We start from the raw sequence: 11,929 nt of genomic DNA, 5'->3' as shown, positions 1-11,929 counted from the left end.
CCGCCGCCGCTGTAGCAGCAGCAGCAGCAGCAGCTTCTGACCCCACCGAGCCCGTGGAAGCTGCCTCAGCGCCATTGCCATAAGCACCGCCACCACCGCCATCAGCATCATCAGCATCACTGCCGCTGCTGCTGACCCCCGCACCGAAACCAGTGCCATTTCCATTTGACGTAAGCCCCACCCTATGGCCGGTACCGTTGTTACCGTTATTACCGCTGTAAGTGTGAGGAGGCGTCATAGGGGAGGAAAGCGGGTGCGTGTAGCTGCGGGTGGTGTTGCCGAGATTGGGGCCTTGTACCCACGCGCCCTGGACAGGGCCTGACGAGGGAGCCGCCTGCTGCGGCTGCTGTTGTTGTTGTGTGAGGCCATGTCGCGGACCCGGCGAGAACGTTCCCGGACCTGCGCCTGAGGGGACCGGGGCAGCCGGGGAACCAGCCCAAGTCCCCAAGGCGCCCGCTGCTGCTGCCGGGCCCGGGGTCGCCGCGGGGGGCGGGGGGGCGAGTGGCGATGACGCCCCCCACGCCCCAGCGGCCGTGCCGCCTGTCGCTGGGTTCCGGGGCCACCTCTCATGCGGTTGCGGTTGCGGTGTAAGGGACTGCTGCCAGGGCGATTGCTGCTGCAGTGGCTGCTGCGAGTTCAGATGGGGGTGCGAGTGGGGCAAGGCGGCTGTTGCTCCAGGCAAGGTGCCAACTGACCCAGATGGCTGGCCTACCTGCCCTACCTGCGCTGCCACGTAGCTGGCCCCCGCCCTCACACCGTCCTGACCGGGCAGTGCGGCTCCCAAGGGGATGCTGCCGAACGTCCCAGGCGCCGGCGCGCTCACCGTCCCATACCTTCCTGGCAAGCCTCCCCCCTCGGGCTCCGAAACCGGACCTGAACCACGTGTGGACTGGCTGCTGGGGCCGCCCGCTGGCGGTTGGGGCGGGCCCGGGGGAGGAGAGGGCGGGGCTCTGGAGGCTGCTGCTGGCAGTGGAGGGGAGCCGTTGGCACCGCCCCAGGCGGGGTTGGGGGTGGCGGGCGGCCGCAGTGGTGGAGGGGATTCCCTGGCCTCTGGAGCCGCACCCCGCAGGGGAGATGGCGAGAACACTCCGCGTACAGGTGCCTGTAGGGTGGCGGCGCTCCGCGCCCGGGCCACGGAATCGCGTGGCCCTGGTGCTGCTCTGGCAGGTGCACTAGTTGCCGCCGCCAAGGGAGGAGGAGGAGGAGAACCGCGGCCTTCCAACCCGCCGGAAACGCGGCGCCCGCCACCTCCGCCATCTGCGTCCCGGAGACGCTTAAACTTGGCTTCGGACTCCTGTACCCGCCTCTCCCGTTCGCGGGGATCCTCCGCAAGCGCCTTGCAGCTCTTCGTGTGGTGGCCTCCGTAGTTTTTGGAAGAGATGGAATACCCGCAGTAGGGGCAGGAGTGCTTGAGGAGCTGGCTGAGCGGGCGCTCATCGTCGAACTTGCCAGCACGGCAAAGTACCAGCAGAGCACGGCGGCTTACGCCGCCGCGGTGGCCGCAAGTGGCAATCGCGAATGACCGCCTGCTGCTGAGCAGCAGGGAGGAAGGCCCTGAGAAGACTGGTGGCGTGGACACTGGGAGATGAGGTGCTGCAGATGCGGAGAAGGCTGAGGAAGTTGGCCACGATGGGGGTTTGGCAAGGTGCGGGTTGCTGGTGGTGGCAGCTGTTGAGGCGGAGGCGGGGATGTAGCATCCTGTGGGCCTGCAGGGACGGGTAAGCTGCCAACCCGTAGCACACGGCCAAGTGGCTTGGATATGATGTTTGGGATTTATGCTGCTGCGAGATACAACGGTGCTGAGGGCTTGGAGCTGTGCTGCTGCGAGGGCTCGGCGCGAAGTGCGTGGTGACGAAGCTGGAGTTGCCGCCGCGAAAACCATGGTGATGACGCAGGCTTGGTCAAGGTGTATAATGCCGTCACATCCAACCAAAGGCAACTGAAGGCCACTCGGAAAAGCCAAACGTCTTAGCGATGCTGACTCACAGCTTAGGCCTCTGAGTTACGAAAAGGAAGTCTTCAAGCTACTCATACATTTATGCGTAGAACAAGGACGCGTGTAACAGTGCCTCAACGTTTTAAAGTGGAACGGTGCGGCCGCCGCTCGCCGCCTGATATGGCACTTAAGAACCAAGCAATGAATAAGAATTAGAAAAAGAACACTGTCCTTATAATCAGTCACTTCACATAGCACCTTAGGGATAAACCGGAACCCTCGATGACAAAGGCTTCCGTGACCTAAGCAACATCTTGGCTAGACAGCAAATTAAAACTTCTTAAGTAAGAAAATTGTGCACAAATGTTCTTGCACAGTTTATCATAAGTCTTGAAGCTTGCGTAGTTGCCTTGCTGCCAGGCAGTCGTGCCGATATGGTTCCAGCACAATGCGTACCCTTGTGACGACCATCAGAGACAAATAAGACCGACTAGTGGATAATTTCACAGCAAAATATCCATTGCCCTGCCTTTCACAAGTTCAGCAATAGCATGACATGCACATGTCGCATGATTGCAATTTGCATTCGCCCGGTTGCCAAGAACTCGAGCTAAAGAATCCCGTTTCTTAGCACTTATACAATTATGCAATTTCCGTCCACTCACGCACCTGCATGATGTTGTACAAGCGCTCTCGACACCTCGACTCCCTACACAGGCTTATCGCAGCTACGCCATCTTTCTCTCTCTGGCACATCAATCAGTGCCCCGGTCCTTGCAAGCAACTCACTCCCATGTGTGCTCTCGCTCTAAATAACGTTATCATGGCATCATCAGGCAACACAGGCTTGGAACACCCAGATTGCAGCAAGGTGTTGTGTATGAAGTTCCCCCCCCCCCGTCGGCCCCGCCAATTGCAGCCCTGACGCTGCACGGTGTGCTCCAGCAAATATCAATCCTGATCCGTAAAGATGGAGAGCTACTCGCCGCCATTCAGGTTCGGTGGCTTCGTCCCCGCTGTAAGCAATTCCCACATCCTAGTTCCCTGCTTCCCTTGTCCTAACTAATTACCCAACTTCTCTGTGCCGCTCTGGGCATCGGTCACCTTCCTTTAGTGCGGTGCCCCAAAGCCCCATAGGTGTGAGGATACCGTCTATGAGTAGCGACACCCGACACCCTCCTTCCGGGATCTATACGCGTTGTTACGGAACACGGCGATTACATCGGGGATGCATACGTCGCATGGCAGGTATGGCCCGGGCAGGTGCAAGCGGCGCATATCCATCATATCAGTCGCGGCCCCTGACGAGATGGACGGTGCAGGGAGGGCAGGGGCAGGCAGCGGGCAGGCGAAAGGCAGGAAGCGGGTAGCCTCGTCGGTGCTCAGCGAGGGATGCGATGCACAGTGGCCTGCCCTAAGGTTCCAGCCTTGTTAGACTGTCACCCCAGAAGCAGCAGCAGACGACGACGACGACGACGACGCACAGCAGCAGCGGGACAACCCAAAGTGCTAGCGAAGAGCAGCCTGGAGCAGCAGCCACCAGCCAGGACGTCAGCACACAACACTCGCGTTGCCCTCGCTAGGCGGCAAGGGCTAGCACCAACATGTGGTTGCAGGGGGTCAAGCAGCGGTAGCGAGGTGTTGCGGTATCCGTCGTGAAAGCCGGCTGACAGCGCAGCAACGGGCACAGGTCGCAACTCGTCGTTTCATATAATGTTCGTAAGGTAATGCGCATGTTTGTCTAGATCACCGCAGTACCCATCAGATGCGTTGGTGCCGAAGTGTGGGGCAGGTGGTATTGCTCTGGCATTGTAGAAACAATTCCGCGCGTCCGCAGCGGTTGTCCACGTGTGAACCCCTCCGTGCGTCGTTACTAGCACACCTTTGCCTCATCCCCAACGTGTAAATGATTGGTTATTTAGTTGTTGCTGGTGTCAAGGTCGGTAAGGCCACATAAGTCCAACGGCATCACCACGAACGACGACAGCGAAACAATATGCAACACGGAGCTGCAAGGTAAAAATTTTATAGCGTTTCCAGCACAATTGTACTCATTGCATTTCTCCACGATGCCTGCATGCCAGAGTTGTCCTCGACGAACTGGCAAGCAAGTTTTTGCCTTGTACAGGCAAGCGTATATGGTGTAATTACAGCAACGAAACGCATTCTCATCGGCCACGGGACGATGTTGTCATCGTTTGACTCGCACTGGCTGGGAAAACGGTTATGTGCCGTACACAAAGTTGGCTTTTGCAAGGCATGGCTTTGCACCTTACTGCGTTGGGCACTGAGGGCAGCTGTAAATTGCTACCTCGGGGGCCTAAAGCTATGCACATGTTGAGTTGCTGCGATGTGCAGCAGTCCGGAAACAGTATGTGTGAGCGCACCTTGGAGGCATCACTTGTAATATTTAGCTGATTAATCCATAAGAGCGGAAATGTACAAGCACATGTAAAGTATACACCTTGAGAAGCTATTAATGTCCAGCTCAGCCAACCGGCTGCAGCTGCTGCCAGGACGTTTTCGCGGCATGGCGGGGGAGGCTCTGCACGCCTGCTCGCAGCAGATAGCAACGTTGATGCGGAATCGTCGTGGTTTCGCTTTTGGTGCAAGCGGTGTGGCGCTCTTCGTCGTTCTGGGCGCCATCCAGCGAGTGCGTCGACGCGGGCGTGGAGGCATTGGTGCAAGGTAGGAGATTTACCTAATTTCATCGTGCTTGCAAAATCTGCGTCGCCGGTTTACGCTCACCCTTGCATGGGAGTGACTGGCTCGTTTATCGTGGTGACGGCTTTGTTCCTGGTGTACCTTTGCTTTCCAGCACATGTGGTCGGCAAGGACGATTTGCACGGAAAAGTGGCGCTTCCATCGAAAAGCAGCGCGAGCCTTGCCCATGCCCGGTACTTTGGGAACAAATTCAGCAACGGGACTGGCTCTTTGGACTACCACCACAAATTGCGGACTCAATCTTGGCACGCTTGGACGCCCAGGACCTTAAGGCGCTTCGCGCGACGTGCCGCCAAACTTATCTACAGGTGGGCATGCGTTTTCGCTCTGACCCAGCACCGTGGGCCAACACGTTGCCTGACATATTAGTTTGGTTCCTGTAAGCACCAAACCTCACCATGGGGTAATGCATATAGCCCAGAGCCGAGACCGACTGCCTGACGACGCACACCCTTGCGTGTTGTGGCTAAACGCTTTAACTGCGTCCAGGCGCAGCGCCACTTACTCCCAGCCTGCTTCCACCCGTAAGTAACAGATTTACAGGAGGCCCCCTGAGAACCTCCGCGGCTCCCCCCTCGGCCCCAACGCCCCTCTTAACACCCGTTTCTGCCTGCCACCTCCCCGTCTTCACCCATTACGTCGATAACGCCTGAAAACCTGCACCTTCACCTCCATCTCCACCACCTCCGATCCATCACCGCCAATATAATTGACACTGCCCAATCTTGATGAGGGCCGAGTGATGCGGCCTGTCCATCCATACCCGCTCGAATTGTTCAGTCGTACAGACACCTCGCGTTGCTGCTGCTGGTTTTGCTACAGCTGTTGTTTTTGCTGCAGCTGTGCTCTCACGCGCATGCGTGAAAACCCGTCACACTCACTCACCCGAGTCGCAAAACGAACTTTTTCCACCCGAGTCCAAATCCCACCTGGGTCATTGAGGGGGACCGCATCCGTCGTGTGTGTGTACATATGTATGTATATCCGGTCCTCGAGTCATGGCTTTGTTCTTCCCGTTCGCTGTCCTCTTGCCCCGCGTCTTCCACCCGCCAGGTGGCTGCTCGCACCACCAAGCTGGTCCGCGCCCTGGATGCGTCCCCTCGCACCTGGCGCCTCCTTGCCTGCCCCCGCCTGGACAGCATCTACCCGGGGCTCAGGGAGCTGCACCTCGTCATGGCGGGGGGGGCAGCGGGGGACGGGGAGGCGGACGGGGAAGCGGACGGGGATGCCGCGGGCCTGCGGGCCCAGCGGGTCGGCGGCCGCCGCAACGGCCGGGCCGTAACGTCGCCCGCGGCTGGAGCTACTGCCAACAAGACTCGCCTAATGCTACCGGGCAGCGGCAGCGGCGGTTTGTGTGGTGGGCCTCCTGCGCGGGAGAGAGAAGACGGGACTCTTCCTGGTTGCCGTGGGGGTCCTGAGTGCCTGCGGGACTTTGTGATCTGGTGCGGTAACGGTCACCTGCAAGGTCTGACGCTTCTGGACCTGAGCCGTTGTGAGGGGGTGCCCATACACCGGGATACATGGGTGGCGTTGCTGGAGGCCCTGGGGCCCGGGGAGGTCACGCTGAGGGTGGACTGGCGGGCGCTGCTGCACCACGCAGCTGCTTCTGGTACGGCCGCCGCCGCCGCCGCGGCCTCGGGAAGTGCGGGTGGTTCCGCCGCTGGTCGCGGCGGCGGCGGCAACTCTGCCGCTGGGGCGGCGGCGGCCGCCGCGAAGGCCAAGGCTGCTGCGGCTAAGGCTGCGGGGCTGCTCACCTCCCCCATGCCCCCTGACGGCCCGTCTCCTCCATCCCTCCCGCCACTCCCTCCCCCGCCGCCGCCGCCGCCGCGGTGCAGCTGTTCCATCTGCGGACCGGCCCCGCCCGACGCCGCCCCCGTGGTTTCGGCGCTCCAGGTCCTGGTAAAGCTCCGTCCCTGCTGCTCGATAGAGCTCGCGGGTCGGGGCCTACCCGTCCGCAGCCCTGCCGTACTTGAGCAGCTGTGCACTATCAGCCAGCTGGCGAGCGTCTCCTTGGCGGTGTGTGGAGTACGGCCTCTGGCTCACCACGCCGGGTGGTTCAGCTGCCTCAGGAGGTTGCATTCCCTGGAGCTGAGGTACCGGGAGGAGCCCACGGGTGACGTGGCGCTGCATCAGATTGTCCGGGCCTTGCAGGCCCCGGTGCCGCTTCGCTCCCTCATCGTACACCGTCCCACTACCCACCCCCTGGACGAGGCAGATCTGGCGGCGCTCGCCCAGCTGCCCTCCCTGGCCTCCCTTGACGCCCCCGGACTGCGGGTCCACAACCCGACATCGCTGGTCATGACGGGCCTCACCCGCCTGGCGCTGAGGAGCGACCGGTTGGAGCTCACGCAGCCGCTGGTGGCGCTGTTCCCCGCCCTGGAGCATTTGGAGCTCGGGAACGGGGCTGTAGATCTGCCGCCTACGCCGGTGCTGGCGGCGGCGGCATCCGTGGCGGGGGGTGCTGCTGCTGCTGGCGGCGCCGGAGGCGGCTGGCGGATGTTGCAGAGGGGACAAGATGCGCCGGCGGGGCCGGTGGCGGCCGCGGCGGCGGCGGCAGCAGAGGTGATGGCGGCAGCGCCGCCGCCGCTGGCAATGCTTCCTGGTGCCGTACTGGCGGACGAGTTGGTAGTGCCAGTGGCCGCGGCGGCGGCGGGAGCGTCGGGTCATCTTCGCCGGGGTCATCTGGATCAGCGTGTGGCGCAGTCGCTGTTGCCTCCCGAGCTGACCCTGCATCTGCGGCTGCTGCAGGGGCTGTCCGGCCTGCGTGTGCTGTCTATTGGCGGCAAGCCGGGTCACGGGGTGGAGGCGCTGTCGTCGCTCACCAGTGAGTGTGTGCAGGGATAGGGGGGGGGGAAACGAACACGAGAGAGTGAAGCTGACGCCAAGGAAAGACTGTTACGGCGGATGTAAAGAAAGCATACCTGACCAGTCGACGGTTATGAAGAAGCCGTCCTCGGGATGATGTAGTGATGACGACATCGGAAAACTACCTACCTAGACGCCAAAATTAAAAATAAGAGCGGAAGAAGAGCAGCAGATCTAGATAGGTGTAAAGGCGGCGAAAAACTAGTGAAAAGTGACGTGAGAAGAGAAAGGGATGACGTGAGCTGAAATCGCGTTTGCCGCCTGCCTGGCGGGAAGGGGGGAGGGGGGGCGGGGGGGGGGAGGACAGGTGGAAGCCTGTGCTGGGCTGCATGGTGGTGGTGGTGGTGGTGGAGGTGGTGAGGGTTTGGTAGTCGGTCCTCTCCTCCCCTTCCCCTCCATGCACTCGTCTAGCCGGGGTTTGCCCAGTCATCTGCCCCACCCACACCACCGCCTGGTCCTGACCGCCCTGGCTTGATGGCGATTATGTTACACAATCCCATGCTGCCCGCACACCCGACCCGTGCCCCCCCCGCCGTGCCCGAACCCCCCCTGGTGACAACGCCACCCTCCCGGGCGCTTCACAGCTACGCTGTCTAACACACACACGTTGCCTAACACCTCGCTATTCTGCCCTTCATGGCCCCTCCGCGTGCCTGTGTCCCCCTTCCCCCCCCCCCGCAGCACTGTCCGCCCTCATTCTGGTGCGCTGTAGCGAGTTCCGCCCCCTCCGTAAGGCCGTAGAGGAGCTGCGGGGCCTCACGCAGCTGCGCTCCCTGGAGCTGCACGCCTGCCTGGGAGGCGACGCGTGCGGCTACGAGATTGCCCGGCTGCTGCGCCGCTTGCAGAAGCTCCCCAACCTCTCCCGCCTCGTGGTACACGGGTGCGATCCCCGGCTGCCGCAGCAGCTGGCCACGGCACCTCTTGGCCGGTTGTCGGAGCTCCAGTTGGTGGGACAGCCAGAGCTGCAGCCTCTGGATCTGCGCTACGCAGTGCAGGCGCAGACGGGCTGTCGGCGGCTGGTGGTGCGAGGGTGTGCGCGTTTGGATCGGCGGATGGTGGAGGGGCTGCCCGTGGCTACGGGTCGGCCGCTGCTGTCAGTGGAGTGGGCGCCGTGAGGGCGGGGGAAGGGAGGGAGGGAGGGACCATGATGATAAAGTGCGTCACGTGCGTGTCTGTGTGTGTATTGGGGCATGTCTCCGGAGCCGTTTAATTTGGCTTTGATATCTTGGGGGGGTGCTGGAGAACGCCCCGGGTTTCCCATGCCCCTGGTTTTCCCCCCTACCCACGGTGGGGTTTCCCATGTTGGGGTCCGGGCTGGGGTCCGAGGTTGCCGCCGAGGTGGGGACCTGTACCTCGCCCTCCTACCCTTCCTCCCCGTGTGAACAGCTGTGAGGAGGTGGAGGAGCCCGCCGGTGTGTGTGTGTGTGTGTGTTGAGGTTGGGTTGACCCTTGCTGGCTGTGGTGGTGGCGGCGGCGGCCACCCTGCTTGGGAGCCCTGCTGGGACCTCTGGAGTTTCTCCTTTCGCAACCGCTGTCGGCCCCCCCACCTCTGGTTCTTAGTAGGCAGCCGTCTGACAGGCTAGCTGGCGAGCCGCTGTGTTGGGCGCTCCCTCCCCCTGAGAGTCGTTGGCTCTGGCGGGGGTCGGAAGTATGTATGTATGTAGTGTAATTGTTGTCGTTGCATGGTTGTGGTGGTGGCGAAGTGGTAGTGGTGGCGATGGGGGTGGGAGGGGAACTGCTGCTGCAGCAGCAGCAGCAGCAGGCCCAACAGGTGCGGATGGTCAGCAGCAGCCGCTGCGGAGCAGGGAGCCCCCGGCCCGCCTAGCTCGGAGGCTGGGCTGGCTTAGATTGAGCTGGGAAGCTGTTGTTCCACTACTTGTACACACCACCACCACCACCAACAACAACAACAACAGCAGCAGCAGCAATAACTTGAAGTCCCAACTTGTCGACGCACAAACAATAGTGTATGGTCTGGGGTAGGAGTGGTTTGTGTGTGGGAGTGGGGCCGGGAAGGCCAGCAGCGGACCCCTCGGGGGCGGGCGCGACGCGGGGGCCGACCTGCGGAGCGCACTACCTTTGCCCCAAATTCCCCATCTCTCTTGTGCCGTACAGTACTGCAGTCGGGCAATGGACTGCCGTGCGGTTGTGGTGAGGTTGTGGTGGGGTGGGCGGCACGGCCATTCGTGGCCGGGCTGATGATGTGGTGCGATGGGTGGTCGGACGGCGGCAGGGAGGGGCCCGGGGATAGCGCCTCGCCGTGTCGCCAAGGGGGCGACGGCAACAGCGGCTTAGCGGATGAAGACCTGAGGGCCCTACTGTAGGGGTGTATTGCTCTCTTGATGACGGCGCCAAGAAGCGAGTCGGGCAAGATCGAATTGATCTCTCGTTTGCCGTTCGGGAGCCGGAGCACATTTGACAGTTGAACCAGGAGGTTGGTGACTAACTAACGAACTAGTTAATTGGTCGGTGCGTCGCCAACGCGTAAAACTGGTTCGGTTGCCGGGTCGCCTCGCATGGGGGGTATGCTGGGTGGAGTCGGTTTGCCCTTCGTTGAGCTCGGAGCTGGGATTGGGAATGAGGAGATGGAGGAGGTAGATGGTCGTTGTGGGTGGGGTTGGTGGCATGACAGACAGGTGGTTGGCGGCGGTTGGTGGTTGGCACCTGCATTACGGCAGGCCCGCGTTGGCCTTCCAACGGGTCTCTCGCCGTATAGGTGATGAGAGGCACCGCCGCAAAGGGCAAAAAAACAGTTGGACAGTAACGAAATACTTTTACAAGGACAACAAGGTTTAGCCTACAACATCAACAAGGACTAGAACAACATTTACCAACATTACAAAACAGCTCTTTCCCCCCCCACCTCATCACCAACATAAACACCACAGGCACCGCCCCAGCAGCAAGGTGCTTGAAATGCGCTTCTTTCGTCCGAAAACCTGACCACCTCCTCCACAGACCCAAGTCACGGTTCGCCCAGTGCATGCATTCATCGCTGACGCCTACCGGGGCCCCCAGACTTCGAATATATGGGAATGGATGGATGAACCGCACGAAGGGTGCATGGCGGCGGCGAACGTGGTAATGGATATAGTTGGGATCAGGTGTTGTTGGAGCCTGCGGTTGATTCTCCTCAAGGCGGCTGATAGCAGAGTTGAGGTGATGGCAGTTTCAGTTCCGACGCGGTGGCTGCAGGAGTTCCGTCTCTGGCGTTGCCGCAGTGCCGCATGATGGCTCGACACTGACAAAGAAGAGCTTCTGGGTGCTTCACTTTATGTGCAAAGCAGAGCCAGAGCTCTGAATGTTGTTCATGTCGCCTAGCTCGCCTATGCTGCCTGGGCCTGTCCTAGTCCCAATTGTGCGGATGTGACATGTGGATAACGGATGCTGGTTGTGATGGTGGGTACCGGTGTTTTGTCGTTGTAGAAGTTCATGTTGGCTTTGATGGGGAGTTAGCTCGAGGGGGTCTCTGACGAGGAGAGGAGGGGGCGGAGGGGGTTCCGGCTCCGCAGCCTGCAGCATCAGAAAGAGCTGGGACCTTGTCCCGGTTGGGTGCTGATTCAGACCCCCCCCCCCGCACATGTTCATGCATTGTTGAATGCAGCTCTTATGGTGTGCCACAGACCCACGCTGTAAACGGACACGGTTCCGAAACCTCACCACCTGCTTGAAAACGTGGTAGTGTAGGGGTAGCTGCGACAGCTCTGCAAACAGGAGGCGGTGTGTTGGTCTGGCAGCTCCTACAATTTGTCGCATGAAAGATATCTGAAGCTGCACAACTCTGTCCTTTAGGCATGCCTCGAAGGGCCCCTCCACAAAGTTACTCGCATCACTCCGCCTCCTGAGCCTGTCCAAGACCTCAGCTAGCATAAACGGCCCCCACGCTTAACAACCATACAACAGTATTGCTCGTACCTGCGTATCGAAACACCTCATCCTCACATCTGGTGCGAACAACTTTAGCTTATCTAATTTTGCACTCAACGCGAACATAGCTGCTCTAGCTGTGTCATACAACTGCTGACGGCAGGCCCAGAACTGCCGTTCCGGCCCATACACTAACCCCAGATATCGTGCACTATCCTTAGCCGGTATGGCCTCTCCAGCCAGCCTGAGCTCCTGTGCGGTTGATCATGTTGTGAAGGCAGGCTGTGTCCCGAAGCCAGACCGTGGTTCTTGGCGTTTGGTCCTCAACCTGAGGAGGATGAACATCGCGCAGAAGGCTTATAAGTGTCGCTATGAAACCCTCCGCACCCTGCGGCCTATGGGCGTCGAGGGCTTTTGGATGGTGAAGGTGAATTCGGCTGACGCCTTTTACCACATTCCAATTCGCCCAGCGGATCGGCGTTTCTCCATTTAATGCAATGCGCGCTTTGTGCTGTTTAGCTTATCTTGTTTTTGTTG

General features: G+C 60.6%; 2 protein-coding genes across 2 annotated transcripts in view; one reads left to right on the top strand and one right to left on the bottom strand.

The window, feature by feature from the left end:
- The window catches only part of VOLCADRAFT_116604 (uncharacterized protein), a gene marked incomplete at both ends in the record, with an annotated part of 13,132 nt that extends 8,798 nt beyond the window's left edge, over nt 1-4,334 (bottom strand). The window contains 4 exons of the mRNA XM_002947855.1: nt 47-215; nt 564-628; nt 722-1,532; nt 4,324-4,334. Coding sequence (XP_002947901.1) covers nt 47-215; nt 564-628; nt 722-1,532; nt 4,324-4,334 — 1,056 coding nt within the window. The remainder of the gene's footprint in view (nt 1-46; nt 216-563; nt 629-721; nt 1,533-4,323) is intronic.
- An 81-nt stretch (nt 4,335-4,415) lies between these two features.
- Nucleotides 4,416-11,161, top strand: VOLCADRAFT_88277 (uncharacterized protein; the record flags this gene model as incomplete). The annotated part of the gene is made up of 8 exons (XM_002948007.1): nt 4,416-4,624; nt 4,755-4,968; nt 5,714-6,489; nt 6,619-7,484; nt 8,207-8,636; nt 8,912-8,937; nt 9,641-9,676; nt 11,130-11,161. The coding sequence occupies 8 exons, from the start codon at nt 4,416-4,418 to the stop codon at nt 11,159-11,161; spliced, it is 2,589 nt and encodes an 862-aa protein (XP_002948053.1).
- Nucleotides 11,162-11,929: the final 768 nt, after the last annotated feature.

The sequence above is a fragment of the Volvox carteri genome (assembly GCF_000143455.1).
Source record: "Volvox carteri f. nagariensis unplaced genomic scaffold VOLCAscaffold_8, whole genome shotgun sequence".
In the NCBI taxonomy this organism is placed as follows: Eukaryota; Viridiplantae; Chlorophyta; class Chlorophyceae; order Chlamydomonadales; family Volvocaceae; genus Volvox; species Volvox carteri.
The sequence above is the reverse complement of the archived record's forward strand: the minus strand, read 5'-3'. Positions and strand labels throughout refer to the sequence as shown.